The sequence below is a fragment of the Cheilinus undulatus genome, linkage group 1 (genome assembly GCF_018320785.1).
Source record: "Cheilinus undulatus linkage group 1, ASM1832078v1, whole genome shotgun sequence".
NCBI lineage: Eukaryota > Metazoa > Chordata > Actinopteri > Labriformes > Labridae > Cheilinus > Cheilinus undulatus.
In genome coordinates, this window is record NC_054865.1 from 45,160,595 (window position 1) to 45,181,982 (window position 21,388).

A 21,388-nucleotide genomic window follows, 5' to 3' on the forward strand; every position below is an offset into this window, starting at 1 on the left:
ATTGATAGAAAAAAGTTGTTGAATATTTAATTTAGTGATTTAATTTAATGAAATAGCGCTTTATCAGCAATCATTCGCCTCGTGTCGGGGTCATAGGAAAATTAAAATTTCTGACTGATAGATATCACGTAATGTTTTCTTAAACTGAAAAAGGAAAGGCCTTAATTTTGTTACAGATGTCCAAATGAAATACTTTCTTATGCTGAAGCATGACGGGCCGACGAAACTTTAACTAAGGTTTTTATATTAATTTAGGCTGAATAATAATTTATTTTACTGGGTCAACAAACAAACGTTAGCTGCTCTCCATGTCGATTTATGAAAAATTAAACAATTCATGACTTCCATATTCCACAATATGATGTTAAATCTCCATGCAAACACAACGTTAGAAAGACTTTTTGATATAAGACATTAAGCCAATCCGCAGGTTGTAGCGATTTCATTATAATTCTGTTCACTCAGTATTCATTGTTCCAACAAATAAAATGAGGCTGTTAGAAATATCTGTCAATACAGAGATCAAGGGATTTGCATCATTGATGCGATCTCCTTTATCTATTTCACTGTTGATGGGTTTATTGATTTTATTTTGAAGCCAGTATCTCCATATCCGGTATTAGTTAATGAATTGTGTAACTTCCCACAGCAGGGGTGGGGGGCATCAAGCTTTTCCAGAAACAATGGATGGTGGCGCAGATGGAGGGAAAAGGGGGGTTAGTCTGAGACACATGATGGATATCATTAAAAACAAAATAAATACTTAAAATATTATTTAAAAAGTCAAATGATGTTTACATTTTAGTTTAAGTTATTTTGCTAGTTTTAGTTAACTGTAATAACTTTGTTTACCAAAACATGCAATGTACGTTTCGGTGCCTAAAGATGCCTGCTAAAATGCAATACACTTTTACATTTCTGTAATCAGTAGAATTCAATTATTTGAGTAAAAGTCGAATTAAGTTTAATTTTATTTCATTTGATTTTATTTTACAGGAAATTTCTTGTAATAAAAACATCTTAAAAGGTTTCTCCATCACATTATTTTTACTAACTCAAATGTAAAGTGGGTAAAAGATGATAAAAAGTCATATGTACATTGATATCTGCATTCCAACATCATTTTCTCTATACAATAATTCAACATAAAAAAATATGAAGGCGGCAAGGCAACAGGATATTTTGACAATAATTAGCATTAATAAAAATAACAATCTTAATTTCTATAGGTCAACCCTGAGAGATCTGAGGTGAAGTTATAAATCCTAATAATCAGGGGGAGTTGTAGCTCTCAGATTTAATATGAATCAAATATGTAAAGTGGATTAAACAGATCACTGTGCACAGTTTGTTTCTATACATGAAACAGAATGTTGTCATAAACTAGGGGTCGACCAATATTGGTTTTTCAGGTCCGATATCAATTACTAGTTGTTCATGGGACCGATGACAGATATATGGAACCGCTATGCATTTACAACAAAGGTAAAATTGCATGCTCAAACAAAAAAAAAGAAGAATTTAGCCCTACCTCTATCAGCATGAGAAACAGCACAGTAGAAGCAGGAAAACAGGAAGTAATGCCATTCACTAACCGTGTCAGTGGCACCCAGGATTAATCGCTGATTGGCTAGTCCTCATGTGATACACTTTGCAGTGGAACCAAAGTAGCACATTTTTGATTGAGTAACTTTATCAATTACTGGCAAAAAAAAAAAAAAAAAATCCGATACGATAATCGGCAAAATGCCAAATATCAGCTTCAATAATTGGTCAGGCCGATAATCTGTCTACCCTAATATTAACAAAATAATTCAATACAGTTTAAAGAATGAGAAAAAGCTGAAGACCTTTAGCGTGAAACAAACTACCGCCATCTAAACCCAGAAGCAGAGATAATGTTAAATCAATATTTACAGACACAGGGCTTTCATTCCAATGTAACAACACAAACATACTCGTTTTAAACCCGTAAAACACTAAGCTTTGGATGACACCGATCTTTAAAGACCTCTGTAGTTTTAATCTGGGGGATTTTTGAAACGCTTTTCCCTAACTCGTATTTTTGTATGATTGGATTTAGTTAGTTTCTGCCATAAGCAGTGTTTATATTAGCCAGCTGGTTTGTAACAGTTCACTAATCCACTCATCCAATTCCTGTTTAAATAGGATCAGAAGGACCTTTGGGTTCTCTTTACATCCTTGACTACTTCTCTGGCAAAAACCTTGACTCACAAATTTATAAAGCCCTAAAAGTAAAAAAAAAAAAAAAAAAAAAAAAAACAGGCAAGAACAAAATTAAATTGTAGTTTTTAAGCCAATTAGTCACAACAACGTCCGTTTAGAAGATAAAAATGTTTGAGCCAGCCATGTTGTACCTTTTGTTTGAGGCAGTTGACTGAAACCAAAAAAAGTTAATGTACCATGCTCACACAATGACCTTTCCTCTGAACTCACTCTTAGGGTGGTAAGCTAAAACAAAGTTATGTGAAACTGCTATACATCAGGTTGTAAATCCCATAAATTCAGAATATAATACCAGTCATTAAATGTAAAAGTTTGCTGATTGATGAGCAAATGAAAAGATTAAATGGAGAAGACGCTATGCTGTATTTTAAGTTTAAATAATGAGTTATGACTAATTAATGGACGTCCACCAACAACTGTTAGCAATTAGTAACTTTCTAGCTGACATGACCATAGTGTTTCACACTATGAATCAGTAAAGGCATGATTTCCGAGCGAGTAGTTCTACAGTTACAGTAACTTAAGTGTACGATTGCTGACGTGAGCAAGTATCAGCTAAAGTGTGATCAGATTTGTAGTTTTATCTTTTAATAAGGGCCCCTGTCCCATTGAATTTTCATGGTAAATTGACTTCTCAGTTGGGGAAGCAGCATTTAAAGGGGACATAGTTTACCCTTTTGAGACAAGTTTATATTGGTCTCACAGGTCCCCAAAACATGGCTGTGAAGTTTGTTGCTGAAAAACACTCCAGTGTTGGATTTTTGCACATCTATAAAACCATCTGTTTCAGCCCTGCTTAGAACAAGCTGTTTCTGTGGCTTTAAATGTTATTGAGCTTTCTGACTCTGCCCCTCTCAGGAAATGGATGTGGCTTAATGGATGTGACGCATTCATCCACATGGTTTTCCCCACATGACATTATGAGCGAAAATCTGAGAACAGCTTGTTTTAGCACACATTTTCTGAAAGGTGGAGAAAGACCGGGGGATGGAATGGATTTTTCTGGTACTTGAGGGGATTGTGGACAGGCCAGGGGCACACATTTTTGTTAAAATAGCCTGAAAAGTGATTTTTGCATATGTCCCTTTTAAGCATTTTTAAGTGGAAGAGACTTTGAATGAAAATGGTCGCTGTGTGAAAATGGACACTGAAGATGATTAAGAAGAAGCAAGTGGAGATTCAGCTGGTGGGCCTCAGTCGTCGTAGTCCCTCCTTGGTTTGTTATTGGGTGGTGTAGGTGGTCCATCACGTCGACGGTCATCATAGGGTTCATCATAGCGGTCGTCATCATAGCGGCGATCGTCATAGCGCTCATGGCGGTCACTGTACTTGTCACGGCGGTCAGAGTAGTCACTTCGGCGATCATCGTAGTCAGAGCGGCGGTCGTCGTAGTCAGTACGGCGGTCTTTGTAGTCAGAGCGACGGTCATCGTAGTCAGAGCGGCGGTCATCGTAGTCAGAGCGGTGGTCATTGTAGTCAGTGCGGCGGTCATCATAATCACTGCGGCGATCGTCATAATCCCTGCGACTGTCATAGTTGCGCTCACTTCGTTCTTCGTAGCGGTCTGGGCTCCTAGCTCTGGTCTCTTCATGATCTCCTGGGTCCTCTTGACCATCAGCATGGCGACTCTCTCCATTTCTAGTCGGTTCTTTGTCGGTGTACTCACCCTCCCGAACTCTGGAAAGTGAACAAATACAAACAGGATTTTTGATATGAAGCTTTTCATTTTTTTCTGACCCTGACTTTCAACTGCTGACCTAGAACATGGTTGAGCTCAGTTGTGTTGTGTTTGGAGTGTTTCTTTTTGTTTTTAACATTTATTTTAAAAAAAAATGTGGGACCCTCCCACTATCAATACACCATACCTGGAACACTTACATTTTTAAATGTATTTTCATGAATATACTATAAGTCAGTAAATGAAACCAATTTAAACTGGTAGTTCAGGAGGGCATCTTTTCAAAGAATCTTAAATATGAACAGTATGCAGGTGGAATCTAGTTTAAATTTTTTAAAGCTAAAGACACAGCTTTGTGTGTTTATGCATATTTTTGCAGGCCAGTATAACAATGACATCTTTTGTATGCTGTTTGCTGGTGTTATTTCATGAAACTGATCAGACCTGCCTACAGAATTGACTGGGCCCCTGAAAAAGCATGATTGAAACTGTTCCATTGTTTAACTCCTTTTCACCACTTTTTTTGCCACTAATAACCCACATTCTCTGTGTTTTGCCAATTTTAACACATTTTGCCACCAAAGCATTTTTCTCCCTTTTCTTGACACTCTTAACTCATGTCTGCAGGTTTTTTTCCACTTTTAACCACATGTAACCCATTTTTGCAAATTTGGCATTTTTAACCTGTTTTGCATCTGCCACTTTTTGCCACCTTTAACCCATTTTCTCCACTTTCTTGACACTGTTATCCCATGTCAGCAGCTTCAGCTGCCAATTTTTCCGCAAATTTTCACCATTTTTTTACACTTTTAACACTATTTGCCACTTGTACTTTAAAGCATTTTTGCCATTTGTGCCCCTTTCAATTCTTTTTGCCAAACTTGGCCACTTTAAACTAATTTCTGCCACTTTTTCACCACTATTACCCCCTCCTCACCACTTTTTTTGCTATTTAAGTCACAAGTTTGCCACCTTTAGCCTCTTTTAACCTCTCATTGCCACCTTTATTCAACATTTAAACTATTTTTGGCACTTTAAACCCAGTTCTGCTATGTTTTTTTACCACTTAAACCCATTTCCGTCACTTTTCATCCAATATTTTTGCGTCTTTTTTCATCAATTTAGTTATTTTTTTCACTTAAGTTGTCTGAATTTACTTACAACTATTTTTTCTGGCATCCTGATGTTTGACATTACTTTCCAAATGCTTTAATTCAATGTGCTCATCCACATTGTTATCATTACCCAAAAAGTAATTCTGTTTTAAGAAAAGGGATTTACATCTTGAAAAAGGCTATACTGTTCTGCAGCATTGATTAATAAAATTGTTTTTGTTGCTCTGATAAGCCTGGTTATTTTTCAGGTTGAAGATAGAATATAGTTATCAAGATCAACTTTAACAATGGATCATGATTTTGTCGCTTGGCAGGACCACAGAAAGCTCTCCCTTTTATCTCCCCTGAGTGGCCTTGCACTGATGAAAAATCAAATTGCACCATGCATTCTAACATGGAGGCTTGCAAAAAAATTTTAAGTGTCCCTATTTGAAGGGTTGACACGATGATCTTGCAATATCGCAGGGAGCTTTCCCTTTTTACCCCAGCAGGACAGCCTTGCTGCTAATACACTTTTTGGATTCCTGGGAAAGAATTTACTATGTTTGTTTTTCCTGTGAGTATTTGAGACGATTTCAGAATCTCCCTTTCTTAAAATAAGTCTCACACCTGTCATTATCAATTCTGCTTTTTACAGATATGTCTGATATTTTGTGAGTTATGTTTGGACCTTGTGGCTTTGAGCAGGACTCTAACAACTTTAATTTGCTGCAGTTATATCATTTTCATCCTTTTGTAATGTACATTTTTCTTACAGTGCAATATACATTGTAGCTTGTTCATTATACATCCTGAATGCCTGTTTTTGCTATGTTACATTAATGTATGAAGACATTTTGCTAAATTGTAAAGTGTCTGACAATAAAGGCTTGCTATACCCTTTCATTTACAACATAGAATCAGAGACATAACACATATTTTCCATTAGAGAGTGAGAGTGTTTTCATGTGTCTATAAGGGACAAAATATTTACCCCATGGCATACTCTTCCTTCTCCTTCTTCTTCCTGCAGCAGCAGCAATAGATGACGACGATAAGGATGATCAACCCCAGGACAACTAAACCAATGATTAATGCAGTGGAGCCAATGTTCATGGAAGCTGCAAAGAGAAGGATGCACTTTGAAATAAACTATTGCCCAGGTTTATTTGTCTTGGCAACCTTTCCTTATAAAATATCATGATCAACAGGATTAGAAGATGTCTCTCACGTGGCATGACTGCGAGGGTGACGTTGCAGGTCTTAGCACGGATCTTGTTACTGGAGGTGCAAATGTAGAAGCCTGATGTGTCTTTGGAGATATTGAACAGAGACAAGATGCCATTCTCTGAAAAATAAAAAGAAAGTAACAATAATAAATCACAGCATTCAGTATGAAAAAATACAGGAGGCTTGAAGACTTTTGAGTGCTTGTTATCAACGATTTTTTTTAGGAGATGTTGATTTTACAATGCTTTGATGCTTCTGGTGTACAAGAGTCCTTATCATTGTGCATCAGTAAATCAAATGTCAATCAAATGTTGTATGCAGAACTCCATTACAGTGATCGGGCAAAAAGTGGCCTTACCAGTGTGTCAAGATGCACAACCAGAGGTGCACTGATTGTAAAAATGTGGGCCAACACCAGTATTTAAAAACAATTTGGCTGACTGCTGATGCAAATGTTTTTATCTTTAGTTTGAACACCTTAATTTGGTGCAAGTCTCACAAAATAAAATGTCCAACAAGTAATTTCTTCTGCTTTTCTCTGAATCAGTTGTTAGGTGAGTGAGATGGCAGCAGGCTCAACACCAGGATTACAATTTTATTTCACATAGTTTTGGTTTGGCCTGTAACTTTTAAAATTTAAGCTGGCTACTATGTGCTGTGCTTTTTTAAAAAAAGAAAATGATAAACGTGTTTCTCTTAAACACTTAGCCTATGATATAGACAGCCTACTATAGGTGTTTACTCCACAAGACAACATTGAGAAGGACTGTAAATGTCCTGTACATGAGTAAGTACATGATTTAATTACATTCTTTAATAAAATGTAAGTATTTAAGAGCTTTTAATCATCAAACATTGACAATTGATTATAAGTTGTTATACTAGATTGCTTCTAATGAGATTCACATTTGTTTGACTGGTCTTTAAAGAGCCTATAAATTCACTTAAATGAGTGGTTCCCCAGGAGAGTCGCCAAAAAATCTCAGGGGGACCGAGGACCTAGGACCCTGTCTGCTCTTACTTCATCAAAATTAGATGTATTTTTTAAAAATAATATTTAGAAATATTGTGTATGACAGCATATCAGGGCCAACCTAAGAATTTAAAAGGGAGAAGAATTTGTTAATTTATGAGCAAAAAAGTCAAAATTTTAGGAAAAGAAAACTTTGAGATTATATAGTCATATAATTACAAGAAAGCACATTCAAAATTTCAGAGTTTATAAAGTCAGAAATGCACAAGAAAAACTGGAAATTTCCAAGTTTAAAAAGTCTTAAAATTGACAGTAAAAACTCAAACATTTCAAGTTTTTAAAAAACATAAGTTATAACCGTATTATGTCAAAAAATTTACCAGAAACCAAACCGAAAAATTCAAAGTTTGTTTCTTGTACATTTGCAACTTTAAAGTAAAAAAATATAGTTGTTTTCCCATGAATGAATGACTATTTAAACCTGATAATTACTCCAAAAAGTCTTTTCTTTAAAATAAACAGTTCCTCTTCATTATTGTTTTTCAAGAAGAGACTGTCATAATAATGGATAATCTATAAGCTTAAATAAATCTTTGTCAAGAACAAGTATATTTAGGCTATTATGTTGGGAGTCTTTCAAAGAAAATGTTTGAAACTAATGTTTAATTCTTACAAGTGGGTCCTGGGGGATGCTTGACTTTTCTTAGATAAGAGTAGGGGGGCCCTGAGACATAAAGGTTGGGAACCACTGAGTTAAATGATGGAATTCATCCTCGGCAGTGAACTGCGTTGACCCTAAAAACACAACCCGTGTTTTAAGTTGAAGTCCTGTGATTACTGAACAGTACACGCCACCCTGCTGTTTAACTTTACACATCAAACGTGTGAAAATTAACCCTTCATTGGCTGCAGAACAGATACTTCCAACTTGTCTACCGAGTGATTTCCCCCATTATGGAGCTGCTCTTTGTGTAAAATTGGCCGGGGTTATAAGGAACAATAGTCCTATCAGGAATTGCATAAGTTAAACTTACTGTCGGTGGTTCTGGGGGCAAAAAGGCGAGGCGTGTTCTTGACGTCTCGACTCTCCCACTTGTAGGTGGGCGGTGGGGAGCCCTCCTCAGAAAAACACGTCAGGTTGATGTTCTGGCCATACTCTGCCTTTCCCTCGATCTTACAGATGGGAATGGAGGGAGCAACTAGAAAAAAACAAATGTTGAATTACACCATTATTTGTCTTTAAAAGTGCAAAACTCACTAATCTAGTGAAGTTAACCAATATCAGTGCAGAGGTTCCCAACTGGTGGGTCAGGATGCAAATGTGGGTCAAGGATTAAACTTTAAAATAAGGATTTTAAATGTCATTTAGCAGATGCTTTTATCATAAGCCACTTAAATCTTTGGATTTATCTAACTGATTGCTGTTGCTAAGCATCTCCCCCTTATTTCTGCATTTTCCGCTTCACATTCAGTGCCTTTTTCCTCTTCTCTTTTTCCCTGCAGCTTCCTCTTCTTTCAGCATCTTCTCTTTTTCTGCATCCTTCCCTTCTTTCTGCATCCCATCTGTTGTCTTTCTCCCTCTTCTGTCTTCATCTTCCTCGTCTGTCTCTCACCATCTCTCGCTTCTGTCTTTTGCATCTCCCTCTTCTGTCTTTTGTATCTCTCACTTCTGTCTTTCTGCATCTTCTTCTGACTGTCTGCATCTCCCTCTTCTGTCTTTCTGCATCTTCTGTCCTTCTGTATCTCCCTCTTCTGTCTGCATCTTCTGTCTGTCTGCATCTGCCTCTTCTGTCTGCGTCTTCTTCTTCTGTCTTTCACCCTCTTCTGTCGTTCTGCATCTTCTGTCTGTCTGCATCTCCCTCTTCTGTCTTAATATCTTCCTCTTCTGTCGTTCTGCATCTCCCGCTTCTGTCTGTCTGCAACTCCCTCTTCTGTCTGTCTGCATCTCCCTCTTCTGTCTTTCTGCATCTCCCTCTTCTGTCTGTCTGCAACTCCCTCTTCTGTATGCATCTCCCTCTTTTGTCTGCACCTCCCTCTTCTGTCTTTCTGCATCTTCTTCTGTCTTTCACCCTCTTCTGTCTGTCTTCCTCTTCTGTCTTTCTGCATTGACTGTCCCCTTGCATCTCCCTCTTCTGTCGTTCTGCATCTTCTGTCGCTCTGCATTTCCCTCTTCTGTCTTTCTTCGTCTTCCTCTTCTGTCCCTCTGCATCTCCCTCTTCTGTCTGTCTGCAACTCCCTCTTCTGTCTGTCTGCATCTCCCTCTTCTGTCTGTCTGCCTGCATCTCCCTCTTCTGTCGTTCTGCATCTTCTGTTGCTCTGCATTTCCCTCTTCTGTCTTTCTTCGTCTTCCTCTTCTGTCCCTCTGCATCTCCCTCTTCTGTCTGTCTGCAACTCCCTCTTCTGTCTGTCTGCATCTCCCTCTTCTGTCTGTCTGCCTGCATCTCCCTCTTCTGTCGTTCTGCATCTTCTGTCGCTCTGCATTTCCCTCTTCTGTCTTTCTTCATCTTCCTCTTCTGTCCCTCTGCATCTCCCACTTCTGTCTGTCTGCAACTCCCTCTTCTGTCTTTCTGCATCTCCCTCTTCTGTCTGTCTGCATCTCCCTCTTCTGTCTGCCTGCCTGCATCTCCTTCTTCTGTCTGTCTGCATCTACTTCCTCTGTCTGCATCGCCCTCTTCTGTCTGTCTGCAACTCCCTCTTCTGTCTGTCTGCATCTCCCTCTTCTGTCTGTCTGCCTGCATCTCCCTCTTCTGTCGTTCTGCATCTTCTGTTGCTCTGCATTTCCCTCTTCTGTCTTTCTTCGTCTTCCTCTTCTGTCCCTCTGCATCTCCCTCTTCTGTCTGTCTGCAACTCCCTCTTCTGTCTGTCTGCATCTCCCTCTTCTGTCTGTCTGCCTGCATCTCCCTCTTCTGTCGTTCTGCATCTTCTGTCGCTCTGCATTTCCCTCTTCTGTCTTTCTTCATCTTCCTCTTCTGTCCCTCTGCATCTCCCACTTCTGTCTGTCTGCAACTCCCTCTTCTGTCTTTCTGCATCTCCCTCTTCTGTCTGTCTGCATCTCCCTCTTCTGTCTGCCTGCCTGCATCTCCTTCTTCTGTCTGTCTGCATCTACTTCCTCTGTCTGCATCGCCCTCTTCTGTCTGTCTGCATCTCCCGCTTCTGTCTGTCTGCATCTCCTGCTTCTGTCTTTCTGCATCTTCTTCCTTTGTCTGTCTGCATCTTCCTCTTCTGTCTGTCTGCAACTCCCTCTTCTGTATGCATCTCCCTCTTTTGTCTGTCTGCATCTCCCTCTTCTGTCTTCATCTTCCTCGTCTGTCTCTCACCATCTCTCGCTTCTGTCTGCATCCTCCTCTGTGTCTTTTGCATCTCTCTCTTCTGTCTGTCTGCATCTTCTTCTGGACTGTCTGCATCTCCTCTTCTGTCTTTCTGCATCTTCTGTCCTTCTGCATCTTCCCTCTTCTGTCTGCATCTTCTGTCTGTCTGCATCTTGCCTCTTCTGTCTGCTTTTCTTCTTCTGTCTTTCACCCTCTACTGTCCTACTGCATCTTCTGACTGTCTGCATCTCCCTCTTCTGTCTTAATATCTTCCTCTTCTGTCGTTCTGCATCTCCCGCTTCTGTCTGTCTGCAACTCCCTCTTCTGTCTGTCTGCATCTCCCTCTTCTGTCTTTCTGCATCTCCCTCTTCTGTCTGTCTGCAACTCCCTCTTCTGTATGCATCTCCCTCTTTTGTCTGCACCTCCCTCTTCTGTCTTTCTGCATCTTCTTCTGTCTTTCACCCTCTTCTGTCTGTCTTCCTCTTCTGTCTTTCTGCATTGACTGTCCCCTTGCATCTCCCTCTTCTGTCGTTCTGCATCTTCTGTCGCTCTGCATTTCCCTCTTCTGTCTTTCTTCGTCTTCCTCTTCTGTCCCTCTGCATCTCCCTCTTCTGTCTGTCTGCAACTCCCTCTTCTGTCTGTCTGCATCTCCCTCTTCTGTCTGTCTGCCTGCATCTCCCTCTTCTGTCGTTCTGCATCTTCTGTTGCTCTGCATTTCCCTCTTCTGTCTTTCTTCGTCTTCCTCTTCTGTCCCTCTGCATCTCCCTCTTCTGTCTGTCTGCAACTCCCTCTTCTGTCTGTCTGCATCTCCCTCTTCTGTCTGTCTGCCTGCATCTCCCTCTTCTGTCGTTCTGCATCTTCTGTCGCTCTGCATTTCCCTCTTCTGTCTTTCTTCATCTTCCTCTTCTGTCCCTCTGCATCTCCCACTTCTGTCTGTCTGCAACTCCCTCTTCTGTCTTTCTGCATCTCCCTCTTCTGTCTGTCTGCATCTCCCTCTTCTGTCTGCCTGCCTGCATCTCCTTCTTCTGTCTGTCTGCATCTACTTCCTCTGTCTGCATCGCCCTCTTCCTCTGTCTGTCTGCAACTCCTCTTCTGTCTGTCTGCATCTCCCTCTTCTGTCTGTCTGCCTGCATCTCCTCTTCTGTCTTCTGCATCTTCTGTTGCTCTGCATTTCCTCTTCTGTCTTTCTGCATGTTCCTCTTCTGTCTCTGCATCTCCTCTTCTGTCTGTCTGCAACTCCTCTTCTGTCTGTCTGCATCTCCTCTTCTGTCTGTCTGCCTGCATCTCCTCTTCTGTCGTTCTGCATCTTCTGTCGCTCTGCATTTCCCTCTTCTGTCTTTCTTCATCTTCCTCTTCTGTCCGTCTGCATCTCCCACGTCTGTCTGTCTGCATCTCCCTCTTCTGTCTTTCTGCATCTCCCTCTTCTGTCTGTCTGCATCTCCCTCTTCTGTCTGCCTGCCTGCATCTCCTTCTTCTGTCTGTCTGCATCTACTTCCTCTGTCTGCATCGCCCTCTTCTGTCTGTCTGCATCTCCCGCTTCTGTCTGTCTGCATCTCCTGCTTCTGTCTTTCTGCATCTTCTTCCTTTGTCTGTCTGCATCTTCCTCTTCTGTCTGTCTGCAACTCCCTCTTCTGTATGCATCTCCCTCTTTTGTCTGTCTGCATCTCCCTCTTCTGTCGTTCTGCATCTCCCTCGTCTGTCTGTCTGCATCTCCCTCTTCTGTCTGCATCCTCCTCCTCTGTCAGTCTGCATCTCCCTCTTCTGTCTGTCTGCAACTCCCTCTTCTGGATGCATCTCCCTCTTCTGTCTTTCTGCATCTCCCTCTTTTGTCCCTCTGCATCTTCCTCTTCTGTCTGTCTGCATCCCCCTCGTCTGTCTGTCTGCATCTTCCTCTTCTGTCTGCTTTTCCCTCTTCTGTCTTTCTCTATCTCCCTCTTCTGTCTTTATGCATCTTCTTCCTGTCTATGCATCTCCCTCTTCTGTCTGTCTGCATCTCCCTCTTCTGTCTTTCTGCATGTTCCTCTTCTGTCTTTCTGCAACTCCCTCTTCTGTCTGTTTGCATTTCCCTCTTTTGTCTTTCTGTATCTCCTTCTTCTGTCTGTCTGCCTGCATCTCCCTCTTCTGTCGTTCTGCATCTTCTGTCGCTCTGCATTTCCCTCTTCTGTCTTTCTTCGTCTTCCTCTTCTGTCCCTCTGCATCTCCCTCTTCTGTCTGTCTGCAACTCCCTCTTCTGTCTGTCTGCATCTCCCTCTTCTGTCTGTCTGCCTGCATCTCCCTCTTCTGTCGTTCTGCATCTTCTGTCGCTCTGCATTTCCCTCTTCTGTCTTTCTTCATCTTCCTCTTCTGTCCCTCTGCATCTCCCACTTCTGTCTGTCTGCAACTCCCTCTTCTGTCTTTCTGCATCTCCCTCTTCTGTCTGTCTGCATCTCCCTCTTCTGTCTGCCTGCCTGCATCTCCTTCTTCTGTCTGTCTGCATCTACTTCCTCTGTCTGCATCGCCCTCTTCTGTCTGTCTGCATCTCCCGCTTCTGTCTGTCTGCATCTCCTGCTTCTGTCTTTCTGCATCTTCTTCCTTTGTCTGTCTGCATCTTCCTCTTCTGTCTGTCTGCAACTCCCTCTTCTGTATGCATCTCCTCTTTTGTCTGTCTGCATCTCCTCTTCTGTCGGTCTGCATCTCCCTCGTCTGTCTGTCTGCATCTCCCTCTTCTGTCTGCATCCTCCTCCTCTGTCAGTCTGCATCTCCCTCTTCTGTCTGTCTGCAACTCCCTCTTCTGGATGCATCTCCCTCTTCTGTCTTTCTGCATCTCCCTCTTTTGTCCCTCTGCATCTTCCTCTTCTGTCTGTCTGCATCCCCCTCGTCTGTCTGTCTGCATCTTCCTCTTCTGTCTGCTTTTCCCTCTTCTGTCTTTCTCTATCTCCCTCTTCTGTCTTTATGCATCTTCTTCCTGTCTATGCATCTCCCTCTTCTGTCTGTCTGCATCTCCCTCTTCTGTCTTTCTGCATGTTCCTCTTCTGTCTTTCTGCAACTCCCTCTTCTGTCTGTTTGCATTTCCCTCTTTTGTCTTTCTGTATCTCCTTCTTCTGTCTGTCTGCCTGCATCTCCCTCTTCTGTCGTTCTGCATCTTCTGTCGCTCTGCATTTCCCTCTTCTGTCTTTCTTCATCTTCCTCTTCTGTCCCTCTGCATCTCCCACTTCTGTCTGTCTGCAACTCCCTCTTCTGTCTTTCTGCATCTCCCTCTTCTGTCTGTCTGCATCTCCCTCTTCTGTCTGCCTGCCTGCATCTCCTTCTTCTGTCTGTCTGCATCTACTTCCTCTGTCTGCATCGCCCTCTTCTGTCTGTCTGCATCTCCCGCTTCTGTCTGTCTGCATCTCCTGCTTCTGTCTTTCTGCATCTACTTCCTTTGTCTGTCTGCATCTTCCTCTTCTGTCTGTCTGCAACTCCCTCTTCTGTATGCATCTCCCTCTTTTGTCTGTCTGCATCTCCCTCTTCTGTCGTTCTGCATCTCCCTCGTCTGTCTGTCTGCATCTCCCTCTTCTGTCTGCATCCTCCTCCTCTGTCAGTCTGCATCTCCCTCTTCTGTCTGTCTGCAACTCCCTCTTCTGGATGCATCTCCCTCTTCTGTCTTTCTGCATCTCCCTCTTTTGTCCCTCTGCATCTTCCTCTTCTGTCTGTCTGCATCCCCCTCGTCTGTCTGTCTGCATCTTCCTCTTCTGTCTTTCTCTATCTCCCTCTTCTGTCTTTATGCATCTTCTTCCTGTCTATGCATCTCCCTCTTCTGTCTGTCTGCATCTCCCTCTTCTGTCTGTCTGCATCTTCCTCTTCTGTCTTTCTCTGTCTCCCTCTTCTGTCTTTATGCATCTTCTTCCTGTCTATGCATCTCCCTCTTCTGTCTTTCTGCAACTCCCTCTTCTGTCTGTTTGCATTTCCCTCTTTTGTCTGTCTGCATCTCCCTCTTCTCTCTGCCTGCCTGCATCTCCCTCTTCTGTCTGCATCCTCCTCCTCTGTCAGTCTGCATCTCCCTCTTCTGTCTGTCTGCAACTCCCTCTTCTGGATGCATCTCCCTCTTTTGTCCCTCTGCATCTTCCTCTTCTGTCTGTCTGCATCCCCCTCGTCTGTCTGTCTGCATCTTCCTCTTCTGTCTGCTTTTCCCTCTTCTGTCTTTCTCTATCTCCCTCTTCTGTCTTTATGCATCTTCTTCCTGTCTATGCATCTCCCTCTTCTGTCTGTCTGCATCTCCCTCTTCTGTCTTTCTGCATGTTCCGCTTCTGTCTTTCTGCAACTCCCTCTTCTGTCTGTTTGCATTTCCCTCTTTTGTCTTTCTGTATCTCCCTCTTCTGTCTTTTTGCATCTCCCTCTTCTGTCTTTCTGCATCTTCTTCCTCTGTCTTTCTGCATCCCCCTCTTCTGTCTTTTTACACACCCCTGTAGAAGTTTTGGCAGGGTTCCCTGACTTCGTACCTGAGATCTGGCCTGCAAAATCAGGGATGACTCCAGAATCACTTCTTAAATCTTACCTTTGCAGACTTGCTTTTAGTTGATGCCACACATTTAAATGCATTTCTAAAGTATGTTTTAGTTATGATTCTTTCTGCTTTTAATTTGTTCATCTGTTCCCAGTTCCTTTCTTAATGTCGCTCATTGCTTCAGTTTTTAGACCATCTTTTCATCTGTTTTTATCTTTCCTTTATTTTCTCTGATGTTTTCATGTTCTTATAATATTGTCTTTTCCTTTATTTCTCTAATTGTTTAGTACTTTAACTGCCTATTGAGTTTACCCTTGCATTACTTTTATTTGTGTACATTCCTGCTAAACTCATGTGTTAACATTTTGCTCTTGCCTTGCCTGATTGGCCTGATTGCTTATCATTCATGTGTTCCTGCCTTTGCTTTGTCTGGTAAAATTCTTTGTAAATTATACATTTACAGGTTTTATATATATAAGTTATTATGGAACTCTAATCAAGAAAAAGAGATGGTATTGACAATGAATCAGCTAAAAACAAAGTGTCTCTCAAGGACACAAAACCACGGTACATGAATTGAAGACTTGTTGTAACACTGGGATGCAACCAATTGGATAAGAGGAGGTATTACTTTGATGATCTACTTCCCCAAGATGTGGCATTTCACTTTTGCATCCACTGCAGTAAATGATACACACTACAAGCTAACATCTTAAAGGACATCTAAATATTCAGTTCAGTAAATTTCACTAACCAGACACATTATGACATCCTTTCATTTTTTTTTTTTTTTTGTCTACTCATGAACACTTCAGAATTTTCCTTTAACAGAGATTCAGTGTTACCCAGGACAATCAGACGAGCTGTGTCGGCCGGCTTGCCCTCATCATCCCCTGGGATCTGGACACGGCACTCAAAATCCTTGTTGTCCTCCAGTGTGATCCTGTTCAGTTTCAGGTCAGCTTTTCCCTTTGCAACATCCACGTCAACAGACACTCGACCTTCATATTTTTGTTTGATGTCAGTAACCTTAGACGGGTAGTAGTGTGTGAGAATCAGGGTCTGTGGGACAACAACAGCATTAGGGGAGCATTTAAAAAAAGGAGGCTAACTTCTCCTGATATCTTACCATTCATGTTAATGAATAATTATTCAATGAGTTATGATCTGACAGAATCATGCTCATACAGTATTCAAACACAGAGCAGCAGTCTGACCTCTTTAGCACCAGCTTGAACTCCCTCCACAGACCATGAAATGATGACAGCTTTTTTATTGGACAAAGTTGTGAAGGTGCAGGGTAATGTGATGTTGTCACCCCTGGCATGCTCATAGGTCTCTTGTGGGATGTTCACCTGGAGGGCGCCAACACCAGACAAAACTAAAAGTTTGGAAAAAAGACCAAGTTAATTCTTAGAATTTGTCCACCATGTCCTGTCATATACAAAAATCAGTAAACTGAGCTCAAGTAGACATAGTTACCAGGACAATCTGACGACATCACAGTTACTGGGTGTTTACCATCAATGAATCAGCAGCAGAACATGAGATCAGTACAAATATCATATTAACCCATCCCAAGCCTGCTCATGGAGTTCTAGACCTCTGAAAAACTCAGAGAATGGGCCCTCCCAGGTTGTGATTTATTAATGTCATCAGTGCATGTGTGTTGGATCAGTAGCATTAGTGCTAGTGTCTTAGCTAAAAGTTCACTATTTGACAAATTGTAACTGTCTATAGCCGTCCACTTTGTCCCCTTTATTGCTCTAATAACCTGGGGTTTTGTTTGCCAGGCCTTGCTCTCTTTGGACAGGTTTCACCAATTATTGCTACCCTTTCACAGTTTTTTTTTTACCATTTTTTACCCACTTTTTTAAACAAATCTTTGTCTTTCTTGACCCATTTTTGCCACGTTTAATCTCTTGTTGCTACTTTTTAATAATATAATAATAATGTTTTTTATATAGCACCTTTCAAAAACAGCAAGGTCACAGTGTGCTTTACAAAGAGATAAAAGAACACAAGAAATAAATGCAAAGGTACAATTTTAGCCCCTTGACATTACTTTAGCCACCCATTTTGTCTCCTTTTTTCCACTTGTCTCTTATAACTTACTCTCTCCATCTTTTGCCAATTTTTACCACTTTTTAACTTTTTTTTTCCATTTTCTGCCCAATTTAGACACTTTTTTCCTCTCTGTATGCCATTTTTGGGATTTTTTGACACCTTTCATTTATTTATTTATATTACAAGTTTTACCATTACGCCCATTTTTTCCCACTAATTTTTGCCTTTCTTAAACCATTTTGCCACTTCTAATCTTTTTTGTAGGGTTTTTTTTTTTTTAACCAGGATTAGTATTTCAAAAGTGCAAAATAAATCTCACAAAAAAGAAATATTCCACAAAACACAAATACATTTCATTTTAATATTTTGTGTTTCGTGAAATTTATTTTGCCCTTTTGAAACATAAATCCTGTTGGCCTTCAGGGCCACCGTATATAACAGTACTAAAACAAACTATTTTTGTCACTTTCTTGCTATTTTTCACCGTTATTGCAACTCTTGCCTATTGTTGACCTTTTGCCAATTATTGCTAATTATCACCATTTTCTGCCTATTTTTGTTACTTTTATCCCACGCTGGATCCTATTTAACTTATTTTTTGCCAGTTTATGAAACCTTTCACAAACTATTAGCTACCTTTCATTTATTTATTTAGCCCACCTATTTTATAGTTTCCACCACTTCATGCCCATTTTTCCCACAATTTTTTGCCTTTCTTAACCCATTTTGCCACATTTAACCCTTTTTTGTGTTTTTTAAAGCCATTAACCGTAGTTTAACTTACAATTTTTGTCACTTTTTTGCTGTTTTTCACCTTTATAACCCTTTTTCTTGCCACTCTTGCCTATTGTTGACCTTTCAACAGTTATTGCCACTTTTAACAGTTTTTCCCCATTTTCTGCCCATCTTTATTTTTTATCCCTTTTGAATTTCTTACCTCATTTTTGCCACTTTATGACCACTTTTTTTCTGCCAGTTTTTGCCTCTTTTACCTTATTTTGCCAATTTACTCCCTTTTTCCTCTTTTGGCAGTTAGGTTATATCAAAACGTTTTTGTTAAAGCTATTTCAGTTCTTTCCACTTTATTCTCTGCTATCCTGGCTAAGCCATGAAGTCTGACATAACTTTCCAAATGGTTTAGTCAATGTGCCCATCCACAGTATAAACATTAGCAAAAAAAAGACAGTTCTGTTTCCAGAAAAGGAGGTTACATTTGAAAAAGGCTCTATCCTACTAGACAACAAATAAATACATTTCATTTTCTTACATGATTTGCAATTATTCAAGCTATGGTTATCACCGATTATCACAGATAAAAATTTAAAATGGGCCACGGTTTTCCTCACCTCCATGGGAGAGGTTTCTGGGTCCCAGAAACCTCTCCCCTTTACTCCCCCCTATGAGCGGCTTTGCCCCATCCTCCTAATCACAGGCACACACTGGTTTTAAACTTTTAATGCTTCTCACTCAAAAAATAAGTCAACATTAAGAGGAAACGGATCACAGTTTGAACGACTTTGTTATTTTTAAAGATAAATTGCTGTTCTTGTTTCTAAATCACGTTTCATACATTATTTGGCGTGAAAAGTAATGCTTTCTTATCATCTGCAAAACTGTTACTCCGTATTTTTGGACTTTGTGAAGAATTTGTGAACAAAGCAAGCAAAGGATGCTCAAAACGTTGTAGTCCGATCAGTGGAGACAGAAAATCATTTTCTACAGCGCTCAAACATTTGGAGAAGTCTCATTCATGGCCTTGTTAGCACCACTCCTGTACACCGATGTCAAAGTAGAAAGGCCGAAATAAATACCATGAATATTTAATTACGTTGGTTTGCATGGGTCTCCTGGTACCTACGTTTAAGTTTGGTCCGCCTGTATCATTCTTAAGAGAAAATATTGACTAAAAAACAAGGCAGAGAGACAGACAGCCATACACAGGCCGCGGCCCTGCTCAGTGTCTGAATACCTGAAGGCACACAAACAGGTGTGGCAGCTAAGCAGGACGCAAAATGAAGAAGCCTTATTTCTCACAAAAATACTCACCCAGAAACAGCAGAGACAAGCTAGAAATCCTCCCCTCCATTTCCTCTCGTTTGTTTTCTTAGACAGCCCTTCCCTGGCTCTTCTCTGTAATGTTGTTTTGTCTGAAATTAAACAAAGATCCGGAGTCGCCCGGTGCGTATTTGCATCGAAACCTGTCAACGTCCTCAAAACGATGCGCTTAATGGGTGCGGCCACCGCCTCTGGATGACTGACAGTCGTCTCAGCCAATCAGAAGCTCCTGTCATACAGGTATGCTTTACCTGCCTGCTCGGCGTGTTTCGGCTTGTCCTCTGATCCCGTTTACCTCAGACTTCAGGGATACTCCTGATAATCTGTCCAGTTTGTTGGATCATTTCACTCTAATTCAAGAGCTTACTACCAGACACTGTCACAGTATGTTTTAGCTTTAGTGTTCGACATCAACACAACATAGTTTTAAAAAGAATTTGTTCTTTGTTAATACTGTTGGAGAGGGAAACACGCAAGGAGTGTTATATGATCAACAAAGCCAGAGTGTGTGAGTTTGTGTGGGTGGTGCAGCTAAAAACTGAAGTGTTGTTGGAACAAGAGAAGCAATTTCCTCCTGTCAGACTGGTTCGACAACTCAGGACAGCCTATTCGGCTATAACCTGGGGGCACCCACGCAAACATGGCTGAAAGAGAAACAGCGTGGATTTCATGAACTTATTTAATGCACATCCTCTTTAGACCTGTTAAACTGCTGAATAAAATACCTTTGAATGACTTCATGGACCTCAAGCTGGTTTCAGAGTCTGGGTCAAGCCTCACCCTCTATTGTGTTGTGTTATAGCGCCGCTCAGTGTATGAAACCGGAAATTATATGAAGCGCTTCCTGTTTTTGCACGATGGAAACAGAAAAACGACAAAAAAATAATAATTATGATCAGAAATATATCGCTGGTGGATTCATCCCGGTAGGAAACAGAAAAAGGCATCAAATTTGACAAACATTATTTGTTAGAGCAACAGTGCCTGTCTTTTTAAATGAAAGTAACACCAATAAAATCTAACATGTATTTAAAATGTTATAATATAAAAGAAAAAAAGTGGGGTGCTCATTGTTTTCTAATTTTAAGTAGAAGTCAGAATTATGAGATTATAGATTGATGAAAAGGACGGACGGACTGAAATTGAAGTCTGAATTTTAAGATCAAAGTAAACATTTTCAGATTAAAGTCAGAAGAATAATGCACTTAAACCCCAGCATAGCAATTGGGATTTAACACCCTTTTATTTAAGTTCCTCAGTATTTTTCAGCAAACACAAGCAATAAATCATCTCTAATATAACCAACACAGTATTAGATAGATTCATCATAAACTGTTCTTCTCTGTAGGCCTGGACTATATGTTAGGATGAAATCAGATAAAGCAGGAATCTTTATGAATGACATATTTTTATTCATCTGCTTCAATCACATTAGTAGATTGACTAATTTTCTTTACTTGCATTAATGGAGGCAATCATCATCACAACTAGCCAAATGATTTTGAAATGTGCAAATGAGATTTTTATTTATTTATTTATTTATTTATTTATTTTCACTCATATTGCAAATTACATTGCAATGTGAGTTGTTGTTTTGAAACTGGGGCGGGGCCAGACAAGTCAAATGAGAAAATATATATTTACTGTAAAGGCTGAACACGATTCTGTCTTTGCATTACATAACATTTCACTCCAAGAGACCAGTTAACAAACAATTGGCCTTAAGGAAAGACTCAGATGGCAGGCAGAAAGGCAATAAAGTCCATGCACAAAGACTTAGTCCAAATACAAACCTACCTCTACCCCTATTCCTAACATTTGTGCCTCGGGGCTGGATATCCCAGTTCTTGTTAGAATGGAGGGCAGGGGTACATGCCCCCTTAAACAGAGATTTCCAGAGACATCCTCTAAACTGAGGAAATCTCATGGAATGTTTTATCAGAAAAATGGCTGCTCAAGCCTTAAGAGTGCACAAATTTAGGCAGTTTCTTCATACAAAAGATATGAAAAATATAACAACCATTTCATATCATGATTCAATCTTTCATTGCCTGTTGTGACTCTGATTTGAGGGGCAGGGGGGTGCTGGAAAATAAGGGGTAGAAGTAAAAGTTAGAAATGGACTAAGCCAAAAAAAAAAAAAGAAAAGAAAAGAAAAGGAAATAAGGCAGCAAATAAATCCAAACAGAGAGCATGAAATAATAAAAAAAAAAACAATCAGAAAACAGAGACATGGAATCAAACATGAGAAGATACCAAAACGAGGTTCCACAA

At 40.4% G+C, this 21,388-nt stretch overlaps 1 protein-coding gene across 2 annotated transcripts; it reads right to left on the bottom strand.

Annotated features, from left to right (window-relative positions):
* Window positions 1-3,060: 3,060 nt before the first annotated feature.
* Window positions 3,061-19,899, bottom strand: LOC121512131 (cell surface A33 antigen-like). Of its 2 annotated transcripts, XM_041791227.1 has the most exons (8): window positions 19,840-19,899; window positions 19,106-19,206; window positions 16,210-16,373; window positions 15,838-16,054; window positions 8,257-8,421; window positions 6,251-6,367; window positions 6,014-6,140; window positions 3,061-3,924 (listed from the first exon to the last, which is right to left on the bottom strand). In XM_041791227.1, exons 2-8 carry the CDS (start codon window positions 19,143-19,145, stop codon window positions 3,441-3,443), a joined length of 1,314 nt encoding a protein of 437 aa, XP_041647161.1. In that variant the 5' UTR covers window positions 19,146-19,206; window positions 19,840-19,899; the 3' UTR covers window positions 3,061-3,440. The 2 variants fall into 2 exon arrangements, with proteins under 2 accessions (XP_041647161.1, XP_041647153.1); XM_041791219.1 differs by lacking the exon at window positions 19,840-19,899 and having other exon boundaries at window positions 19,106-19,259.
* Between the last annotated feature and the right edge of the window lie 1,489 nt (window positions 19,900-21,388).

Bases quoted from the DNA above. Each gene is read 5' to 3' on its own strand.
- LOC121512131 (XM_041791227.1), bottom strand. From the start codon at position 19,145: ATGGAGGGGAGGATTTCTAGCTTGTCTCTGCTGTTTCTGG. The intron at 16,055-16,209 runs GTCAGACTGCTG...GTTGTCCCACAG, and splicing joins TTCAAGCTGGTGCTAAAGAG to ACCCTGATTCTCACACACTA. The intron at 6,368-8,256 runs GTAAGTTTAACT...TTTATTTTTCAG, and splicing joins TGCCCCCAGAACCACCGACA to AGAATGGCATCTTGTCTCTG.